The following is a 19,102-nucleotide window of genomic DNA, read 5'->3' on the forward strand; positions in this document are numbered from 1 at the left end:
ATAGGATACCAATTTTTTAAAATAGGAAAATTCTACTTGAAATGAGTGTTATTTCAAGATAATTTCTTTCCAATATCCAAACTTCAGAAGATGTCAGGAATTAAAAGATAAGCTTTATTTCTGGGCTACAGAAATGTTTTTTTCTTGATAAAACTGAATCACATTATTGATCTTAGATGTAATCAGAATCAAAGGGAAAAAGAATTTCACTTGGGAATATAAAAGCTTATACTTACAAAATTGTTAAACTTTAATTAAGCATTTTTTGTATTTCATATGGAGCATGTGAAGTAAGGAAAAATATTTGCTATTTTTAAAAAGAAAAGACTTCAAACTCAATTGACATCTTCTAACATTACCAAAACAGTGTATACGTAGCAAAGGTATCAATTATTGAAAAAAGGAATTCATTGTGGTACATGTTCTTGGTTCCTTAGTTCCTTAGTTCCAAAATTAAATGGTCATTATATGCAGCATTTTATTTATCTATTTATTAAAAAAAATTACATAGACACCTGTCTTACAGCAGTTCCTGATCAATAATTAAAACATCAATAAAAACAATATGAGATAAAACCATGCATTAAAAACCTGAAATTGAAGTTAAACATCTAACATCCTCATTAAATCTTTTATCCATCTCATTTTATGCCAGAACTTGGGGGAAAAGCCAGGTTTTAAATGCTTTTCAGAAATTTTAGGATAACAAATTGTTTTTCTCTAGTCTTTTGTTCCATGTTGTGTTGCAATCTTAATAACAAAAACAAGAATAAATTATAGTTTATTAGAAATAAGTCATGTGGTTTAGTTTTAATAACAAATGGCTTTAATCTTACCATTTATTTTCTGAAGTGTTTGAAAGAAAGTAAACACCTTTATTTAGAATTAACTTGTAATTTGTTTGCATTTTATTTAAATAACTCAATGTTCATGGATGATGGGTATTTTACTTACTATTTTCATATGAGTAGTTGCAGTCTTAGGTCAAATTAAGATCAGAACTCATTTCCACCCTGTTAAACATCTTAGTTGAAAGCTAAATAACAGAATTCTTATCCTTAGCAGATCAACTCTGCAAATGTAAACATTAGTTGTAAAATCGGAAAGAAACTTTGCAATCTCTCACCTTGCACTTTTTGTTGCAAAACTGCTGTTTTGGCTCATTAAAAACTCTTAAGTTGGCTGTTTCAGTTGAAAACTTCTACTTTGAAATGTCTCATGCTTTGTGAAATTTCCTAGACTGAATTAAGCAAATTATTTCTCTTTAAGTACTATTGCTTGGAGTGAGAAGAAGTACAGAAAAAGAAACCACAGAGATAAAAAGCTCTTAAGGTCTTATAAAAAAAAGTCTTTTGAATGTTTAGTTTCTGGTTTTGAGTTAAATTTCTCCCAGTGATTTTATCATGCTGATATGGATAATTAGATACGTCAATGGTAGAGTGATGCAGTATACCATATGGGTGCATATGTGTGAACTTTGTAGAATTGTAGTTAAATTAGCAAGAAACCAAAACTTTAGCAATACAGGAAAGATCTCTTCTAGGTTTTGAAACTGGATTACTTTGTACCTGATACATAGTTTTCATATCTGGTATGAGAGTTCCTTAGACCATCTGACTGGACGGTCCTGGAGACAGAAGAACTGGAATTTTAGTCTGACCTAGTGTGTAAACTGGTTAACCTCAAATCTGCTTTCTATGGGATTATGGGAATACTAATATTATGCATCTGGAGATCACCAGGATAAGTGCACTTGATACTATATGATAATGCAAGATTGCCAAAGGCATGCTGTTCTTTTTTTTACAAGATCACATTTGTGCTCACTTGTTAAAAAACCCAAAACACTTCTATATTGGAAGGAATACCTCTGTTAAACAATTGTTTAATAGGCAGTCCTTTCGAATGGATTGCTGGTAACATTTAACTAACTATTAACATAATTAAAATGATTATTTTTTTAAAAAATGCTTCCTCTTTAAGGAGTTTCTTTAATTGGAAGCATTTTATGCTGCAGTTTTCTTCTTCCAGAAGTGGCTACCTTTAGACAACGATTGATCTAGATCAGGGGTAGGCAACCCAAAATACTCAAAGAGCCACTTGGACCCGTTTCCCACTGAAAACAAAATACAGGGAGCCGCAAAACCCTTTGGATATCTAAAATGAAGATAAGACTGCATATATCCATATATATATGGATATATGCAGTCTTATCTTCATTTTAGATGTCAAAAGGATCTCTCTCTCTCTCTCTCTCTCTCTCTCTCTCTCTCTCTCTCTCTCTCTCTCTCTCTCTCTCTCTCTCTCCCTCCCCCTCCCTCTTTCTGCCCTTGGTCTGCTAGTCTTCTTCCCCGTGTGTGTGTGTGTGTGTGAGAGAGAGAGAGGGGGGGGGCACTTGCACTTCCCCCCTTTCTCTCTTTCCTCTCCCTCTTTCTTCTCTCCCTCTTTCCTCTCCCTCCCTTTCTCTTTCCTCTTTCTTCTCCTTTTCTCTTTCCTCTTTCTCCCTCTTTCTATGTACTCTCTCCCCCTTTCCTCTCCCTCTCCCTTTCTTTCCTTCCTCTCTTTCTCCCTTTCTTTCCTTTCTCCCTTTCTCTCCTCTTTCCTTTCCTTTCTCCCTTTCCTCTTTCCTTTCTTTCCTCTCTCCCTTTTTTCCTTTCTCCCTCTTTCCCCCTTTCTATTTCTTTCCCCCCTCTCTCTCCCTCCCCTTCTTTCATCTCCCTTTCTTTTCTTTCTCCCTCTTTCCTTTCCTTTCCCTTTCTTTTCTTCTTTCCTCTTTCTATTTCTTTCCTCTCCTCCTCTCCCTTTCTTTCATCTCCCTTTCTCTTTCTCCCTTTCTTTCCTCTTTCCTCTCTCCCCTCCCTTTCTTTCCTCTCCCTTTCTTTTCTCTTTCTTCTTTTCCTTTCTCCCTTTCTTTCCTGTCTCCCTCTTTCTATTTCTTTCCTCTCCCTCACCTTCTTTCATCTCCCTTTCTCTTTTCTTTCTCCCTTTCTTTCCTCTCTTTCCTCTCCCCCTCCCACTCTTTCTCTTTCCTTTCCCTTTCTCTTTTCTTCCTTTCTTTCCTCTTTCTCCCTCTTTCTATTTCTTTCCTCTCTCCCCCCTCTCCCTTTCTTTCATCTCCCTTTCTCTTTTCTCTCTCTCGCTTTCTTTCTTTCCTCTTTCCTTTCTTTCCTCTCTCCCCCTCCCTCTTTCTCTTTCCCCTCCCTTTCCTCTCTCCCTTTCTTTCTTTCCTCTTTCTTCCTTTCTCTCCTCTTTCCTTTCTTTCCTTTCCTCTCTTTCTCCCTTTCCTCTTTCCTTTCTTTCCTCTCTCCCCCTCTCCCTTTCTCTCCTCTTTCCTTTCCTCTTTCTCCCTTTCCTCCCTTTCTCCCTCTTTCTATTTCTTTCCTCTCTCCCCCTCTCCCTTTCTTTCATCTCCCTTTCTTTCTTTCTTTCTTTCTTTCTTTCTTTCTTTCTTTCCTTTCTCCCTTTCCTCTTTCTCTTTCCTCTCTCTCCCCCTCTCCTTTCCTCTTTTCTTTCTCTCCCCCTCTCTCTTTCTTTCATCTCCCTTTCTTTCTTTCTTTCTTTCTTTCTTTCTTTCTTTCTTTCTTTCTTTCTTTCTTTCTTCCTTCCTTTCTCCCTTTCCTCTTTCTCTTTCCTCTCTCTCCCCCTCTCCCTTCCTCTTTTCTTTCTCTCCCCCTCTCCCTTTCTTTCATCTCCCTTTCTTTCTTTCTTTCCTTTCTTCCTTCCTTTCCTTCCTTCCTTCCTTTCTTTCTTTCTCTTTCTCTTTCCTTTCCTCTCTCTTTCCCTCTCTCCCTTCCTCTTTTCTTTCTCTCCCCCTCTCCCTTTCTTTCATCTCCCTTTCTCTTTCTCCCTCTTTCTCTTTCTTTCTTTTCTCTCCCCTCTCCCTCTCTCTTTCCTCTCCCTTTCTCTTTCTTCCTCTTTCCTCTTTCTCTTTCTTTCCTCCCTCTTTCCTCTCTCTCTCCCTCTCTTTTTCTCTTCACCTCCCCCCGTTTACTAACAGAACCAGTTCACCTACCAAAACATTTAACTTCCTCCTTTAGAGATGGGCAATGTGGATTCACCACATTCTGACAAAGAGAAATGCCAGCACCTCTCATCAATTCTGCTGCAGGGACAGCTACAGTTCATCCGCACCCTCCTGAAAGGCTGTCCCATCTGTTGCAATGTCATGCTTGAAAGGCCCCTCCCCCTCCTCCACTTCAAGCCGACTGCACCCAGCAGGGAGCCTCAGTAGCCGGCGCGGAAGGGAGCAAGGGAGGAAAAGAGACAGACCATCTCCTCGCAGCTCACCTCCAATCCCAAAGTGGTGAATCCTGCTTGGGATTTGGGACTGAGAGGGGGGAAATCCTGGCTCCTAAGCTGCAGGGACTTCCAACCACAGAGCTTGCTTGGCTCTGTTCCCAGCCAGCATCACGCGTGCGCAAAACAACAGCAACAAAATACTGCGATCGAGACTTACCCGCCTGCCTGGCTCCCGGACCTTGGTAGCAAACCATTTGAAGCAAACAGCCTCGTCCGCAGAGAGAGGAGAGGAGAGAGTGAGGACGGATGAGCTGAGTTTGTGGCAGGGATAACAAGGATTCTGGAGAAGCTAGCACGAAAGTTCCATGTCTTTTGACTTAGCTCGCCTTGTCCCCCCCCTGGTTCTTTGCCCGAACAAGTCACCCTCTCTCTTTCTCTCTCTTTCCTCTGCCCCCCCTCTCTCCAGATGAGGAGAGAGAGAGAGAGAAAGAAAGGCAGACGGCGCTAAAGAGGCAGGGAGGGGAGGGAGGCAGGAGGCGGTAAAAGTCGCTGAAAGGTGTCCGGGACCCCACGGACCAGCCCAGGGAGATGCATGGTGAGCTAGGCTGCCTAGGGAACGGCCTGGGGACGGCCCAGGAAGTGATGCCCCCCTGCTGCAGCCTGCCCAGCCCAGGGAGACATATGGCCGGGTGAGTGGCCCAGGGACGGCACAGGAAGCAATGTCTCCCTGCCACCCAGCCCGGCCTAGGGAGACGCGTACCGACTCAGAGCCCGGGGATGGCCCAGAAAGCAATGCCCCTGCTGCCGCCTCAGCCGGGACTTCCGCCTGGCACGGGCAGACACGTGGCCGGCTCGACAGCCCAGGAAGTGATGTTCCTGCCGCCCCAGCCGGGACTGAAGCCTGGGGGGGGCAGCAGGAGGAAGAAGGGGGGAGGGGGGAGGAGGAGGCTCCAGAGCCGCAGGAGATGGCTCAAAGAGCCGCATGCGGCTCCGGAGCCGTGGGTTGCCCACCCGTGATCTAGACCATATAGCTTTAACAAAATGAACATTTTACATGAGAAGAAAGGTGGCTTTATGATTCTCATATAACATTGTAAGTCATGATTCCAAAGGGACATTAGATTTACTCACAGCATTTTAATGAGGAGATAGATTTTTTTTCTTTCTGAAAACCCTTAGCTGTAGTCTTATGTACTTCAGAACTGTCCCCAGAACAAGAAGTCCACTAGGAAGCTGCATCCTAAATCTTTACAAAAGAATATTCAAGCAAAGTCAACTATATTGTAAAAAGAAAAGGTAGAAGTAAAAGATGAGGAGACCTAGCTTGTCAATAATACTTGTGGGGAAAAAAAAACTTTGGATGTTCTTATTGAGTAAGCTGTACATTAGTAAGCCATTAATGTTGTGGAACTGGAAAATGGTATCTTGGGATATGTTAATAGGATTATAAAATCCAGATTAAATTAGTTTTTCTATTCTATTCTGCCTCCCTGATCCAGATACATTTAGAATACCGTGTCTTTTTCTAGTTACAATAGTTCCGAAAGCTCAATAATTGGTATGAGATTAGATGAAGGCTACCAAGATGGACAAAGATCTGGAAATAATTCACATAGTGATTGGCCAAAAGGTCTGGGTAAATTTAATCTACAGAAAAGACCCTGATATGTTTTTTTATACTTTTAAATACCTAAAACATTATCATAGAAAAGATGGAATAACTTTTGCTCTATTATCTTAGAGGGCAAGACCAATTCCAAAGGATGAAGATTAAAATAAAACAGGTTTAGACTAGATTTCAGAAGAAATTATTGTCTATAAAATTGTCAGCTTGAAGTGGTGAGTTCTCCAGCACTGGAGATGGAGAATCCACCAATGGGTTTAGACTGTATTCCTGCCCAATCAGATCAAGTCAGCCAAAGTTGCCACGCCCGTCCTGGACCATAGAGATCCCAGTCTTGACTTGATCTTGCCCAGGACAGACGTGCAGATTTGGCTCTTAGGCAGGTACAGTCTCCATTGGTGGATTTTCTTTTCCCTAGTAGCTGTGTAGGTTGTAGTGAGCTAATTGGATTCACTCCCATTTCAAATTTAATTACCATTAACAAATTCTCAACCCTTTCCCACAGGAACTTGGAGTTATCTTCTAATTTCCTCCATTGGGGAGCTATACAAGCCCTTGCTAAGGAAGGGGGCTCTTTCCTCATTCCCCCCCATCCCCAAAAAACTTTCTGCTCACTGGATTAGACTAACGGCCGTTAGCCCCAGCCAGCTGAGTAGATCAAGAGATTTTAGCGGAGCTTGCGGCTGCGGCTCCGCTGACCGTTTCAGGCCAAACACACCCTCCGAGGCTTTCTCTGCTCGCTCGGGTGCCGTTGGTGCCTTCCGGACTGATCCAGACCTGCAGAGCAATTCGGATCATTTTTTCAGTCTATTCAGTCACGATCATCGGGTTTCGGCCAAGAAGGGGGTGTGCGCACAAGAGAGCAGCACTGATCAGCTGTTCAGTGGCTGTTCAGTGAGTTCAAACCAACCGGTTTTCGGCCTCTCTTCCTTTGTGAACCACGCTCCTTTTCCCTCAACGAGTCTCGGGTAGGCTTGACTTCCAGGAGTCAGTCCTCACACGCGGCCGCATATTGGGACCGTGTGGCCTCAATAGGCCTAGCGAGCATAGCCTAAGGTGGAAGGGGGTCCTTCCTGATTTCTGCTGGGAGCCATCTGGAGTGAGGGTCCTCACTGGGGGGGGTGGTCTTCAAGGAGAACTATTTAGACCAAACTCACTCCAGATTGGCAGGCTGCCTTTTATAGACGGCTGCCATTTTGAGTACAGTGTGAGGCCTGCTCTCGGAGAAGGAGCCTAGATGCTTCCCTAGGCATTCTCTCTCCGCACAACAATCACAGGCCTCTATTTCCAACTGTGATCTGACTGGTTTGCTGACAACATCCAGGCTTCCCTGGGTTCCCCTTTTCAGGTTCTGGTGTCTCCTCCTTTTCATATGTCAACTTCATTTAATTGACTCCATCCAGATTCCAGGCACCCATTGTAGTGTGTCTGTCCTGGATAACAATTACTTGGATTCCAGGCACCCTCAGTAGTGTGTCTGTCCTTATCCGTGCACAGCCGTTTTTGGATTCCAGGCGTCCCCAGTCATGCGCCTGTCCTTATCCACGCAGAGGCTGTACCTGGGTTCCAGATGTCCCCTGTAGTACGTTTGTCCTTTCCTAGTGTGTAACACTCTCCAGATACCAGGGGCCCCCTATCGTGTTCCTGTGCTATCGGAGAATGGAAGAATCTACTCTTTCCTCGAAGGGAGCCTTGCCATCCTCATCAGGTCCACCTGGTCCGGAAGGCATTGAGAAGACGGCTGCCACTAAGGTCAGATCTACCACAAAATCTTCCAAGAAAACAGACAAACTGGCCAGCAGGAGACACCAAGCCTTAGAAAAGGAGTTCTCCAAGGTACAGAAAAGAGCTAGGTTGGACACACCTCAGACCGGAGGGTTAGCTTTTGACTTACCCCTGGGGGCTCCAACCTCCCCTCTGGGGATCTGGTCAAGGGGGAATCCTTACATTCCCTGCGCAGTGTGGGACAGGCGATTTCCCTTCCTTTTCTCAATCCTCCTCTGCATGGGTGCCTCAGGGGGCTTCCAAGGCCACATTCACCCCTACCGCGGCAGGGCTTCGCCCTAGCGAGCTGGCCCCCTTCCCTATGGAGGACCGCCTAGCCCTACTGGTCGCACAAGCAGTAGACCAAGCCCTTGATGCCAGGGCTCAGGCTTCCAGCCCAGGGACTGCCATTCCCCGTCCTGTTCAACAACAGGGGACTGAGACCTACTATAATCCCTCCTCCCCATCTGGGTCATCAGTTTCTGAGGATTCTTACCTCAAACAACCCGCCACAGAGCAGGAAATTCAAATGTCTGAAGAGGAAGAAATTCCTCCAGAGGTTTCTTCATTTAGTGGCCTCTTTAACCCTTCTTTCTTTGTTACCCTGCTATGTAAGGCTACATCCACCGCCCATCTTGGGCCGGGAACCTCATCAGCAATGACCCCCGTTCCCCCAGACGTGGAGGCAGACCCGAATTTCATTGAGCCGGTCGCAGCTCAACACCGCATCCCTTGCCTTCCTTATTCCTGAATGCGATCCGGAAACAGTGGGCCTCTCCGGCTTCTCTTCCCCTCCCAGGTAACACTGACAAAAGGCTGTACAATGTGGCCAAGGACCTGGAGGAGGCTCTGGAGGTACCGGCTGTGGATGAGCCCTTAGGCTGCATATGACTACACACTGGTTCACAAATCAGATAAAGAAATGGGCCATGCAGATGGCCTCAGCAGATTACCTCTATAGTTAGTGGAGTAAGATCCTGCTCCAGCACACCACATACTTTCTATTCAGGAGTTGCCTGAGTCTCCCCTCAATGCTAGGGACGTGGCTGCTGAAACAGCCACTGATCACATGCTTACACGCGTGCTGACATGGGTGCTGTCAGGATGGCCTGACAGGTGTCCTGGCACAGAGTTCCAGAGTTTTTGGAAGAGGAAGTCCGAGTTATCCACCTTCAAGGGGTGTATCCTATGGGGTAGCAGGGTAGTCGTCCCAACCTCATTGAGGACTAGAGTCTTGCAGTCTCTACATGAAGGACATCCCAGAATTGTCCAGACGAAGGCGCTTGCAGGCAGCCATCTTTGGTGGCCTGGGCTCGATAAAGAGATCGAGGCCCCAGGTCCACGTGTGCACAATTTGCCAACAGTTCAGGCCTGAAATGCCTCAGGCCCCTGTACATAGATGGGAGGAGACACAAGCCCCTTGGTCGAGGGTTCATATCAACTACGCTGGGCCCTTTCAGGGGCAATTCTTCCTTCTCCTCATGGACAACCATTCCAAGTGGTTAGAGATCGTTCCAGTCTCCTCCACTACTACTGCTAGGACCATCCAGGTGTTGAGAGGGATCTTCGCCGCTCATGGACTTCCAGATGTCCTTGTCTCCGACAACGGACCCCAATTCTCTTCTTTTGAGTTTCAGGCTTTTATACAGGCCAACATGATCCGTCATGTCACGTCTGCACCGTTTCATCCAGCTTCCAATGGCCAGGCTGAATGGATGGTGCACACCACCAAAGATGCGTTAAAGAAAATAACTAATGGGAATTGGCATCACAGGTTGGCTGACTTTCTCTTCTCACATCACACCACACCATGCACAGCCACTGGAAAGAGCCCAGCTGAACTCCGCTGGGGTCGCAGGCTCATTACTAAACTGGACAGGTTGCACTCAGATCGGGTGGCGTCACAGGTGTCACAGCCACGGGCACCTAGAAGACTTCAGGTGGGTGATCCGGTCTGGGCAAGGAACTATGGCCCTGGACATCTCTGGGTGACAGCAGTAGTATGCAAGGTCTCTGGGCCACTCTCATATGAAGTGGCTTGGATGATGGTTGGGTGATCCGGCGACACATCGATCAACTGCACTGGAGGCTTCCCAGCCACACTTCCACTCCTGGCTCTGCTCTTGGGGGAAGGAGGACCACGTGGGCCACAGTCTCTCCATGAAAGCAGAATGTCCCAGGCACCAGAAGGGGGTTTTGCCATGGAGGCGGCTCCTGACTCTGGCACTCCTGACTCAGGTATTGGGTCAATGGGACATTGCTTACAACCGATCTGCCCGGCCTATTCAGCTGCTGGTCTTGGGCTCAAGGGACAGTGCTCCCAGGAGGGGTCCATTGTAGACTTGGGGAATTCCACTCCACCACTGGACTTGAGGAATTCCACCCCATCAAGAAACTCTGGTTTGGGTTCAGAGGATCCAGCCAGTCAGCAGCAAGGGAGATCGCCTGAGGCTAGGGGGTATCACAGTCCTGGCCTGTCGAGCCTGGCAGGCGAGTTTGCAGGCCAGGACATCACAACCACTCCAAGAAGGCCAGAGCGAGCAAGAGGACCACCCAAACACTTACAAGACTATATAAGATGCCTGTCAGCATGTGGACAGGTTTAAGGTCACTTAGAAATCAGAATGCACTCAAAAGAACAAGTGTTCAGTTATAGTCATGCATAATAGTAACTCTCCTTGTGGAAGAGATAGGGGATGGATAAGGTATTATCTGTGTAATAGTAAAGTATTATATTTTGAAATAAGAGGGGAGGGGTGTTATGTCCTGGGCCTGATGAGGCATTCAGCAGGTGCAGGAGGCTGCAGAAAGGCCCAGGCAGACACGTGAATATGCGGGACCAGACAGGTTGTCTCCCGCCTTGTGCGCATGCGCAAGGCGGGAGAAATGCTTTGCATTGATTGACTGTGACTGTCCCTGCAAGGGTGTATAAGAACAATCTGCGCCATTTTGTTTTGGTTCTGTCGGAGAAAATAAAGAGAAGATTTGTTTTACTTTCTTTGCCTCGTCTCAATGCCTTTGCGAACGAAACGGAACACATATCTTGATATACATATTGGAAATACTAATAACTTTGTGGAAGAAGGCAATGGGAAACTGTTTCTATATTGCAGCTCAGAAAGTTATATAAATTAGTTCATGAAATCACAAGAGGATCTTGACCTGAAGAAAAAGTTACTTGGCTCATCCCTTGAAAACCAGTGTGGTAAAGCATTCATCTTTCAAAGTCTGTTTGACGATTCACTGCATGGAAACAGTTCAATCAACTGTTGAAGAGGGCCTTTAATGAGAGGAGGACAATCAAAATGTTTGCATGCTGGGAATTTTCTGAAAATAATCCCAGCAATAGGGAAATCTCTCCAAATAATACCAGTGCATTTGTATCCTTAGCAACTTATTCTCTCAACTGCAGATTGTGTACTCATTTATGTATGTTATTTACAGACAAAATAATCTAATTGTATAGAATATGGTATTATTTATTTCTTAATAAAGCAAAATGTAGCTATTCAGATGTAAATAAAAATAAAACCAGTTCAAACCAGGGAACCTGAAAGCAATAGCATTTGCATGAATAGTTTATATTTGGATAGTCCTAATTCTCCTAACTGGCAATTTAATTACTACATTACAGGAGAATATTGACTTTTCTCCTCCACTTTGTCACCTCATAAATGTTGTATCCTGTTTTAGAGTGTTCAGTATGCTTCTTGGCAGAAATACAGATGTGCAAACCATCATTAATCTTGGGTCTTGCATTAATTTGACTTTATTTTAAGAACTTCTTTTGACATCCTTATTTTATTTATTTAGCCAAATTGCAAGCTGATGTGTAATGCATAATTCTGTAGTTGCTAAAAAAATAAATGATGTGTATATCTTGGTCAATTGTCATTGTAAGGCATCATTAGTACATCATATTTTTTCTTTCCTCAATACATTAATGAGATATATGCATATCCTCATACATGGGCAGACAGAAATACACAAACAATTGTAGTTGAAAAAAGAGTATGCTTATAGGTTGAATAAATTCTCAGTCCTGGAAAGAGACCAAATTTTTGTTTGTAATTCTGTGCACAGAATGTACTTGCTCAGTCGTGTGACAGTTTTAACATCTCTGCTTTAAGAATTCCCTGTGGGAGGGTGAGAGGGAGTGCACAGGACTGTGTAAGAAGTGTGAGTCCATGACAGTGCATGACTATGTGAGAGAGGCAGGATGTAAGTCAGGGAGGTGCATGAAAGCTAGGGAGGGGGCACAGAGGTGTGAAGGAATGTGCAAGAGGTGCAGATGGGAGGTGTGTGAGGCAGGCGTAGCAAGAATTGAGATTGCACAAGGGAGGCACAGCATGCGTCAGGAGATGTGCACTGGGATGCATGAGTGGCTGGCATTGTGCAAAAGCAGAGGAACTGGGGGAAGGGTGTGTGGGTGGGGAAGGTTTACACCAGTGACTTGTGACATTCCCTGCCAGCTTCCTCATTGACTTTCTGGTTGTAAATAGTGATCAGGTCATTGCAGAGTGCTACAAACAGGTACAAATGCAAACTGGTTGCCAAATACCAGTTCATGATCACATTACTGTGGTGGTGTAAGGATAATCAGAACTTCAAGGATCAGTCATAACCACCATTCATTCATTACTGTTGTAATTTTGAATGAATAATCACAGGTAGAGGATTGTAGAAATCCTTTACTATATACTAACAGTGCCTTGCTGAATATATTTTCTTTCAAGTTGGTGTTACTGATTATACCATTTTCATTAGAATTAATGATTGAGCGTTGTTATTGCTTGAAGCTTATTTTGATTTCTACTTTATACTCATTTGTATGGAAGAAGTTTTATACTTTATGTCAGCAGTGAGGAAGGGGAGATAACAAATAAGATACAGAAACAGGATTTGCATAGGTGTGCATCTGAGGGGAGAAATGAGTAAATGGCTTGCTATACAAGCAGTCATTTTTTTTTACTTTTAAATTTTATTTGTTGTGAAAGCTACTATATGAAAATATTTATTCCCCAAAAAATAAACCATAAAAACAATATCAATTGGAAAGAATGGGCAGTATATAAAAATTTCATTATCTTGTCCATTAGGCAAACTTCTTGACAATTTCTTTTGACAAGGATGTATTCATAAAGTTAAAAGGAGTTTTGACTTCCTGGAAACCAGCATGATAAAACATTCATATTTCAAATTATCTTAAAGAAGGAAGGACAATCTGAAAGTGTGCTAGTGAATGTTTTAAAAATAGTGTCAACTTTTAAGGAAAATCAAAATCATTATATGCATACCCTTAGCAACCCTCCACTCAAGTGTAAATTGTATACTTATATGCATGCTATTCATAGACAGAATAATCTGATTCTATACAACAGAGTTTTATTTATTTCATAAAGCAAAATGTAGATATTCAGGTATAATGAACAACAAATAGAAGTAAAATAATCTGTGCAAACTGTACAGATCATCTTTAATACTGGAATTTGCACAATAATGGGTTGCTATGATTCAGTTTTAAGCATTTTATAATTTATTGTTTTTTTAAAAAAATTAAAATACAGGATGATAAGGTACCACATTCTTAGCAACTGCCTTGGGTTTCCGATTGTGATAGCATTTTGCAGTCATGTGATTGTAATTTGCAACCTTTCCTATTGCTTCCCAGAAGCAAAGTAAATGGGAAAGCTGGCAGGAAGTCAGAAGTTGCAATCACTTCCTCACGTAATGACTCATATAATCTTCGCTTAATGGTGGTAAATGGGGACTGCTAGAACTGTTATTGTTAAAGTGGCATGGTCACTGATGGTGACTGATGCCAGGCCCTAAAAACCTGAATTTGAATAGAGTTCATGTTAATTGACTTCAGCTGTTTCTGTTCACTCCTTTCAATACAACTTCTTTCTGAAAATAAAACGTTGATTTTAAATCAACTTAATTCTAACTGGTATGTATATGTTGTAAAGAAGTGGTCTTAGTTCCATATTCTTAAAAGAATACATTTGTATATACACATATTAATGCAGATATACTGAACTATAATTTGATTTGATTTGAAATCCATTGGATTTCATCTCCTGTAACAAACTTTGCACATATTGTCACACTTCTAGAGGGACTACGTTGGCAAGGCTACTGTAATATATAGACTCCCCAACCTTTGTTCTTGAGATGTAAACTAAATTCCCAGAATTCCTAACCAGTGTGGGCGTGGAGATATATTTGGATATACACCTGGATATACAAATTTTAGTAAATAACTATAGCATGGTTGTCATAAATCTTCTAAACTTTCATTAAGAATGCAATAGCCGAGATCCCACTCATTTCAAATTGCTTTATATCATAAGATAAACTTGTGAGCTATTACCTCCCCCCCCCCAAAATGTGTTAATGCACTATGTGCTTTTGTCTCTCTGTGAAAAGTACTGTTCTTTTTTGCCTTTCTTCTGACATCCTGGTTGCTATAGTGCAGTGATCTATTTATGAACACATAGGAGATTGTTGCTGTAGAGAAAATGTTTTCTGGTCATAACTTTGTGGATAATTCTTCTTAAAATGGATTATTATGGTGAAGCAGGAACAGCAGTGCCTGCATTTTCTGCGTCACATGAGAAAAGCACATCTTTCTTTCCCTGTCTTTACCACTTTCTATAGAGGGATGATTGAGAGCATCCTTCATACACATCACAGTCTGGTTTGGAAGCATCACCGCTTCAGACAGAAAGGCGTTGCAGAAAGTGATGAAAAGATTATTGGCAGTTTCCTCCCTTCCATCCAGGACATAGCACATAAGCGTTGCTTGAGTAGGGTCCGCAAGATTGTCTGGGATGCTACACATCCTCTTCACGACCTTTTTTCCTTGTTACCTTCTGGGAGGAGGCTTCATGGTATCTGAAGCAGAACATCCAGATTCAGTCACAGTTTTGTTCCATACAGTATTAACCTTGTGAACGCAAAAGCTTCCTCCTTCAGTTATATATTCAAGATGGACAGTGATTAATATTTATATGTTACTTATATGTAAGGATGTAGGTCTATACATATGTTTATATAGTATGTTTAAATGTGTGTTATGTATGTGTACACTTTGAGAGCAAGCTACTAAATTTCATTTTTAATGTGTGCCATTGTGCCCACAGTAAAAAATGACAATAAAGGTTGTGTCTGTCTGTCTGTCTGTCTGTCTGTCTGTCTGTCTGTCTGTCTATCTATCTATCTATCTATCTATCTATCTATCTATCTATCTATCTATCTATCTTTCTGTCCTGTCCTGTTACTTTATTGATAGAGATAACAGTGCAGTGGTTGCAGAAAATAGTTTGTGGGTTTGCTTGCAGAGGTGCTGATGTATAGTGAAAATCAACTTCCAACTAGTTAGAACTGTGCTCAAGTAAGTCAGCTGCTCCTAAATGTGCTCAAGTAAGTCAGCTGCTCCTAAACATGTCCAAGAGCTCTCCCATCAGAAGAAAAAACTGTGTGACACCACTTTAGGTTTATCAACCACAAGATCATCGGAGTACATGATGAAGCAGCTAAAGATGGATAGTTTAGTCTTTTACTAGTGATAATAGAATAATTCAGATCATTTCTCCATTAAAAAAACTATTTCATGATTACCAAAGTATATTCTAATATTTCAGTCATCTTCTAAGTAGGTTGATTTGTATCATAGTGTGTGGTATACAATTGAATTTTCAAGATTTAACCTGTACATTTACACACCTGTAATATGGATGATTTTGTTTGAATTTATTTTAAATGATACTATTATCTTTTCTCCCTCTAGCTGTGAAAGAGAGATTATAGCCTATAAGGTATTCCAATTCACTACTTTTGAAGAAGACCAGTGACAGAATATGCCTCCTCCTGCAAATATTGTGAAAGTAGCTATAGAGTGGCCTGGTGCCTTTCCAAAGTTGATGGAAATTGACCAAGTAAGTGCTTATTTCTATGTATTATTTCTAAAAGTCTTTCTACTTTTAGACTAACAATTGTTAATGTTTGTTATACAGCAGTGCTTCTCAAATAGTGGGGCGGGCCCCCCAGGGGGGGCGCGAGGCTCCGTAAAGGGGGGCTCGTTTGACCTCGGCGCAGCCCCAGTAGCAGCCCGACACGGAGGACAACATGACCGCCAACGCACGTGATACATGCAAAGGACCCAATTGGATAGACATGATGCTCTATCCTGATTGGCCAAACCCGCCCGTGTGACTTTTAGACCCGGAAATCGGTCCTCTGTACAGAAATTTTTTTTACAGTCGTGCGGGGGGGGGGGCGCGAAATGTTTTCTTCTTCCTAGGGGGGCATGACAGAAAATAATTGAGAAACACTGTTATACAGTATCTTATGTAGTCTTATAATAAGTCAACTGTGGAACCTCCTATAAGAATCTTTTACCTACACAAAAGGTTTGCATAGATTTTGCATACTGAATAACACTAACTGGGACTGAAATTGCTGCCAGTAAGTGATCAGTCATTATGCAAAACATCATATGACATGGGCATAAGTGCAGTTCACTCAGTATTATCACAGCTTTGAATGTGGTTGTCATGGTTCCGACAGATGCAATTCTTCAAAGAACCTTGAGGCATTGTTTACCTTAAAGAGTCTTTAATCAAAAGAGCATAGCTTCAGCACCTACACACTCAAGCCGAAATCTGGATTCCCCTCCCCTAAGCACACAGTATCAAAAGCACAGTTCCTCCCGCTAATTAACAGTCATAAATCACATTCTCCAATTAGTTTAAATTGTAAGCTTTCCCTCCTGTAACAACCTGCCAAATTCTTATCTTCTTTTTTTTCAAAACAGCCTTGAGAGACATTCTTCCTCCTCCCCCCAACATCAACTAATTCTAACTCTAAAAGTAATACACAAGTTAAAGAAGCAAAGCTACATTATCCTATGTTGTCAAGCCAGAACATCCGATGTTAGCAGTATTGACATCCAGCCCCCCTTACAAAAAGGACAGACACTGAAGCGTAATTAAAAGCACATGTTAGGGACTATCTCTCAGTTTGTTAGGGTGTTTCTTATAAAACGTTTTGATGAGTCTGTTGGCTTTCACATTGCTAGATTTTACCCAAGTGGTTAAATCTGATAGCAAGTTTCCCTTCCATTGTACTAGGTACTGCAATTTCCCTTTTAAAATTCTAGAATCAAGAATACGCTTTACTTCATAGTGGGTTTGGCCCACCATTATGAGCGGCCCAGTGCCTTCTTAAGGGGAGATCTTAAAGTGGATTCTCGAAAAGGTTTCAACAAGCTGTAGTGAAAGACAGGGTGAATTCTCCCTAAAAGCCTAGGGAGTTTCAATTCTACTGTGACTGGGTTGATGATCCTTACGATGGGGAAAGGTCCCAAGAATTTTGGTCCTAATTTCTTACTGGGTAATTTAAGGCGTAAATATTGGTCAACAGATAAACTTTTTCCCTCACTTGGAATGTTCTTTGAGGGGCTCTTTTTTAAAGCAGCTTCCGTGTTTCTCCAAACTTCTTCCCACCCTCTCACCTATTGATCAAGTGTCTGGGAAGCGGAGGGCACCTGAGGGTATTCAGGTATTGGGCTGAACTCTTTTCCTGTGGCTACTCTGAAAGGCATGTAGCCAGAGCTGCTTTGAACAGAATTATTGTAAGCCACCTCTGTGAAAGGAAGGAAATCAATCCAGTTTGTGTGTTGGTAGGAAACATAGCATCTGAAATATTGCTCCACCATTTTGTTAGCGGATTCTGCGGCCTCATTGGTAGCCAGATGAAAAGCAGATGATAAGCCTTGAGATGATCCAATTAATTTAAGAAAATTCCTCCAAAACTTTGCTGTGAACTACACCCCCCATCCAAAATTATTCGCTTAGGGGCGCCATGCAGCCGGTAGATATGTTTCAGGAACAATTTAGTCAGTCGTTGGTCCAATGGAAGTCCTTTGCAGGTGATGAAATGAGCCTGTTTCGAAAACAGGTCTATCACAGTCTAGATGACAGTATTTCCTCTACTCTCAGGTAGGTCTACTATAAAGAGCATAGCTTCAGCACGTACACAGTCAAGCCGAAATCTGGATTCCCTCCCCTAAGCACACAATATCAAAAGCACAGTTCCTCCCTCTAATTAACCATCATAAATCACATTCTCCAATTAGTTTGAATTGTAAGCTTTCCCTCCTGTTTAACAATCCACCAAATTCTTATCTTCTCCTTTTTCAAAACAGCCTTGAGAGACATTCTTCCTCCTTCCCCCCAGTATCAACTAATTCTCCAGCACAGGAGATGAGAATCCACCAATGAGTTTAGACCAGTGGTTCTCAACCTTTTTAATGCTGTGACCCCCAACCGGTCGTAAGTCGAGGACTACTCAACCGGTCGTAAGTCGAGGACTACTCAACTGGTGCAGCACCGTTTGCAGAATGGGACTTTTGGCGGGCTCAACAGGGCCGAGGCAGCCTGGACAATTCCTATTGGCTTTTGAAAGCCAATAGAATTAGACCCTATTCAAGAGAGTCTATTCTATTGGCTTTCAAAAGCCAATAAATAAAAGGGAGTAGCATAGCTAAGGAAAAGGGGGGAAAATGGCGGACTGCGTTGTTTGGCGACCCCCGTGAAATGGTTGTTCGACCCCAAATGGGGTCCCAACCCACAGGTTGAGAACCACTGGTTTAGACTGTGTTCCTGCCCAATCAGATCAAGTCAGCCAAAGTTGCCACGCCTTCCCTGGGCTAGAGGATTCCAGTCTTGATTTGATCTTGCCCAGGACAGACGTGCAAGTTTGGCTCTTAGGAAGGTATAGTTTCCATTGGTGGATTTTCCATATTTCCTTTCCTCACAGTTTTCTGAACAGCGCTGTGTTCAGCATTGTGTTTGGATTGCTGTTTCTTTCCAACCCCTCCTTAACTTAAAAGTGAGGCATAGTAAAGCCTTCCTTTGGTTGCTTGCCTTTCTCTTTCGTTTTCCACTTCCTTATCCTCCCTTACTCCTGGATCTCTGCTGAGATCAGTGTTGTTCACAATCTTCTGAGGAGCCTTCCTTCACCCCTTAGAGGCAGCAATAGTTGTTTTTTTATGCTAGTTTGTTGCCTTCTCTTGCTGGAACCTGCGGCTGCAGCTTCTGTGCGTAATCATGCGCGTGGGCCAAAAAGGGGATGGTTGAGATTCAGCACGCATTAGGGAGGCTTACCTGAATTTTTCGTGGTGTTTTTTTGTTGCCGGAGCTGCGGCTGCAGCTTCGGAGTCTTTGTGAACCAAATTTCTATTCTTGAGGACCAGGGGTTTGCAGCTGCATTCCCAATGTCTGAGTGCGTGCGCAGGCCCAAAAGCGGCCATTGGACCAGCGCGAGTCAGGGAGGCTTCCCTGAGTCTTTCGGCTGTTTTCTTGTTGCTGAGGCTGCGATTGCAACTCCGTTAGTCTGGTGCTCAGATTCCTTTCCTTGGCTGCTGGGAGCTTGCGGCTGCAGCTCCGGTCACCGGAAGAGCACGCGCAT

At 43.1% G+C, this 19,102-nt stretch overlaps 1 protein-coding gene across 2 annotated transcripts in view; it reads left to right on the forward strand.

Moving 5' to 3' along the window:
- Nucleotides 1–19,102, forward strand: part of ELMO1 (engulfment and cell motility 1) — a 367,271-nt gene that overhangs the window by 63,736 nt on the left and 284,433 nt on the right. For both annotated transcript variants that reach the window (XM_039336764.1, XM_039336765.1), the window contains exon 2: nucleotides 15,420–15,567. In XM_039336764.1, coding sequence (XP_039192698.1) covers nucleotides 15,490–15,567 — 78 coding nt within the window. In that variant the 5' untranslated portion in view covers nucleotides 15,420–15,489. The remainder of the gene's footprint in view (nucleotides 1–15,419; nucleotides 15,568–19,102) is intronic.

The sequence above is a fragment of the Crotalus tigris genome, unplaced genomic scaffold (genome assembly GCF_016545835.1).
Source record: "Crotalus tigris isolate CLP2741 ecotype Arizona unplaced genomic scaffold, ASM1654583v1 scf7180000017666.379230911805:20528666, whole genome shotgun sequence".
Taxonomy (NCBI): domain Eukaryota; kingdom Metazoa; phylum Chordata; class Lepidosauria; order Squamata; family Viperidae; genus Crotalus; species Crotalus tigris.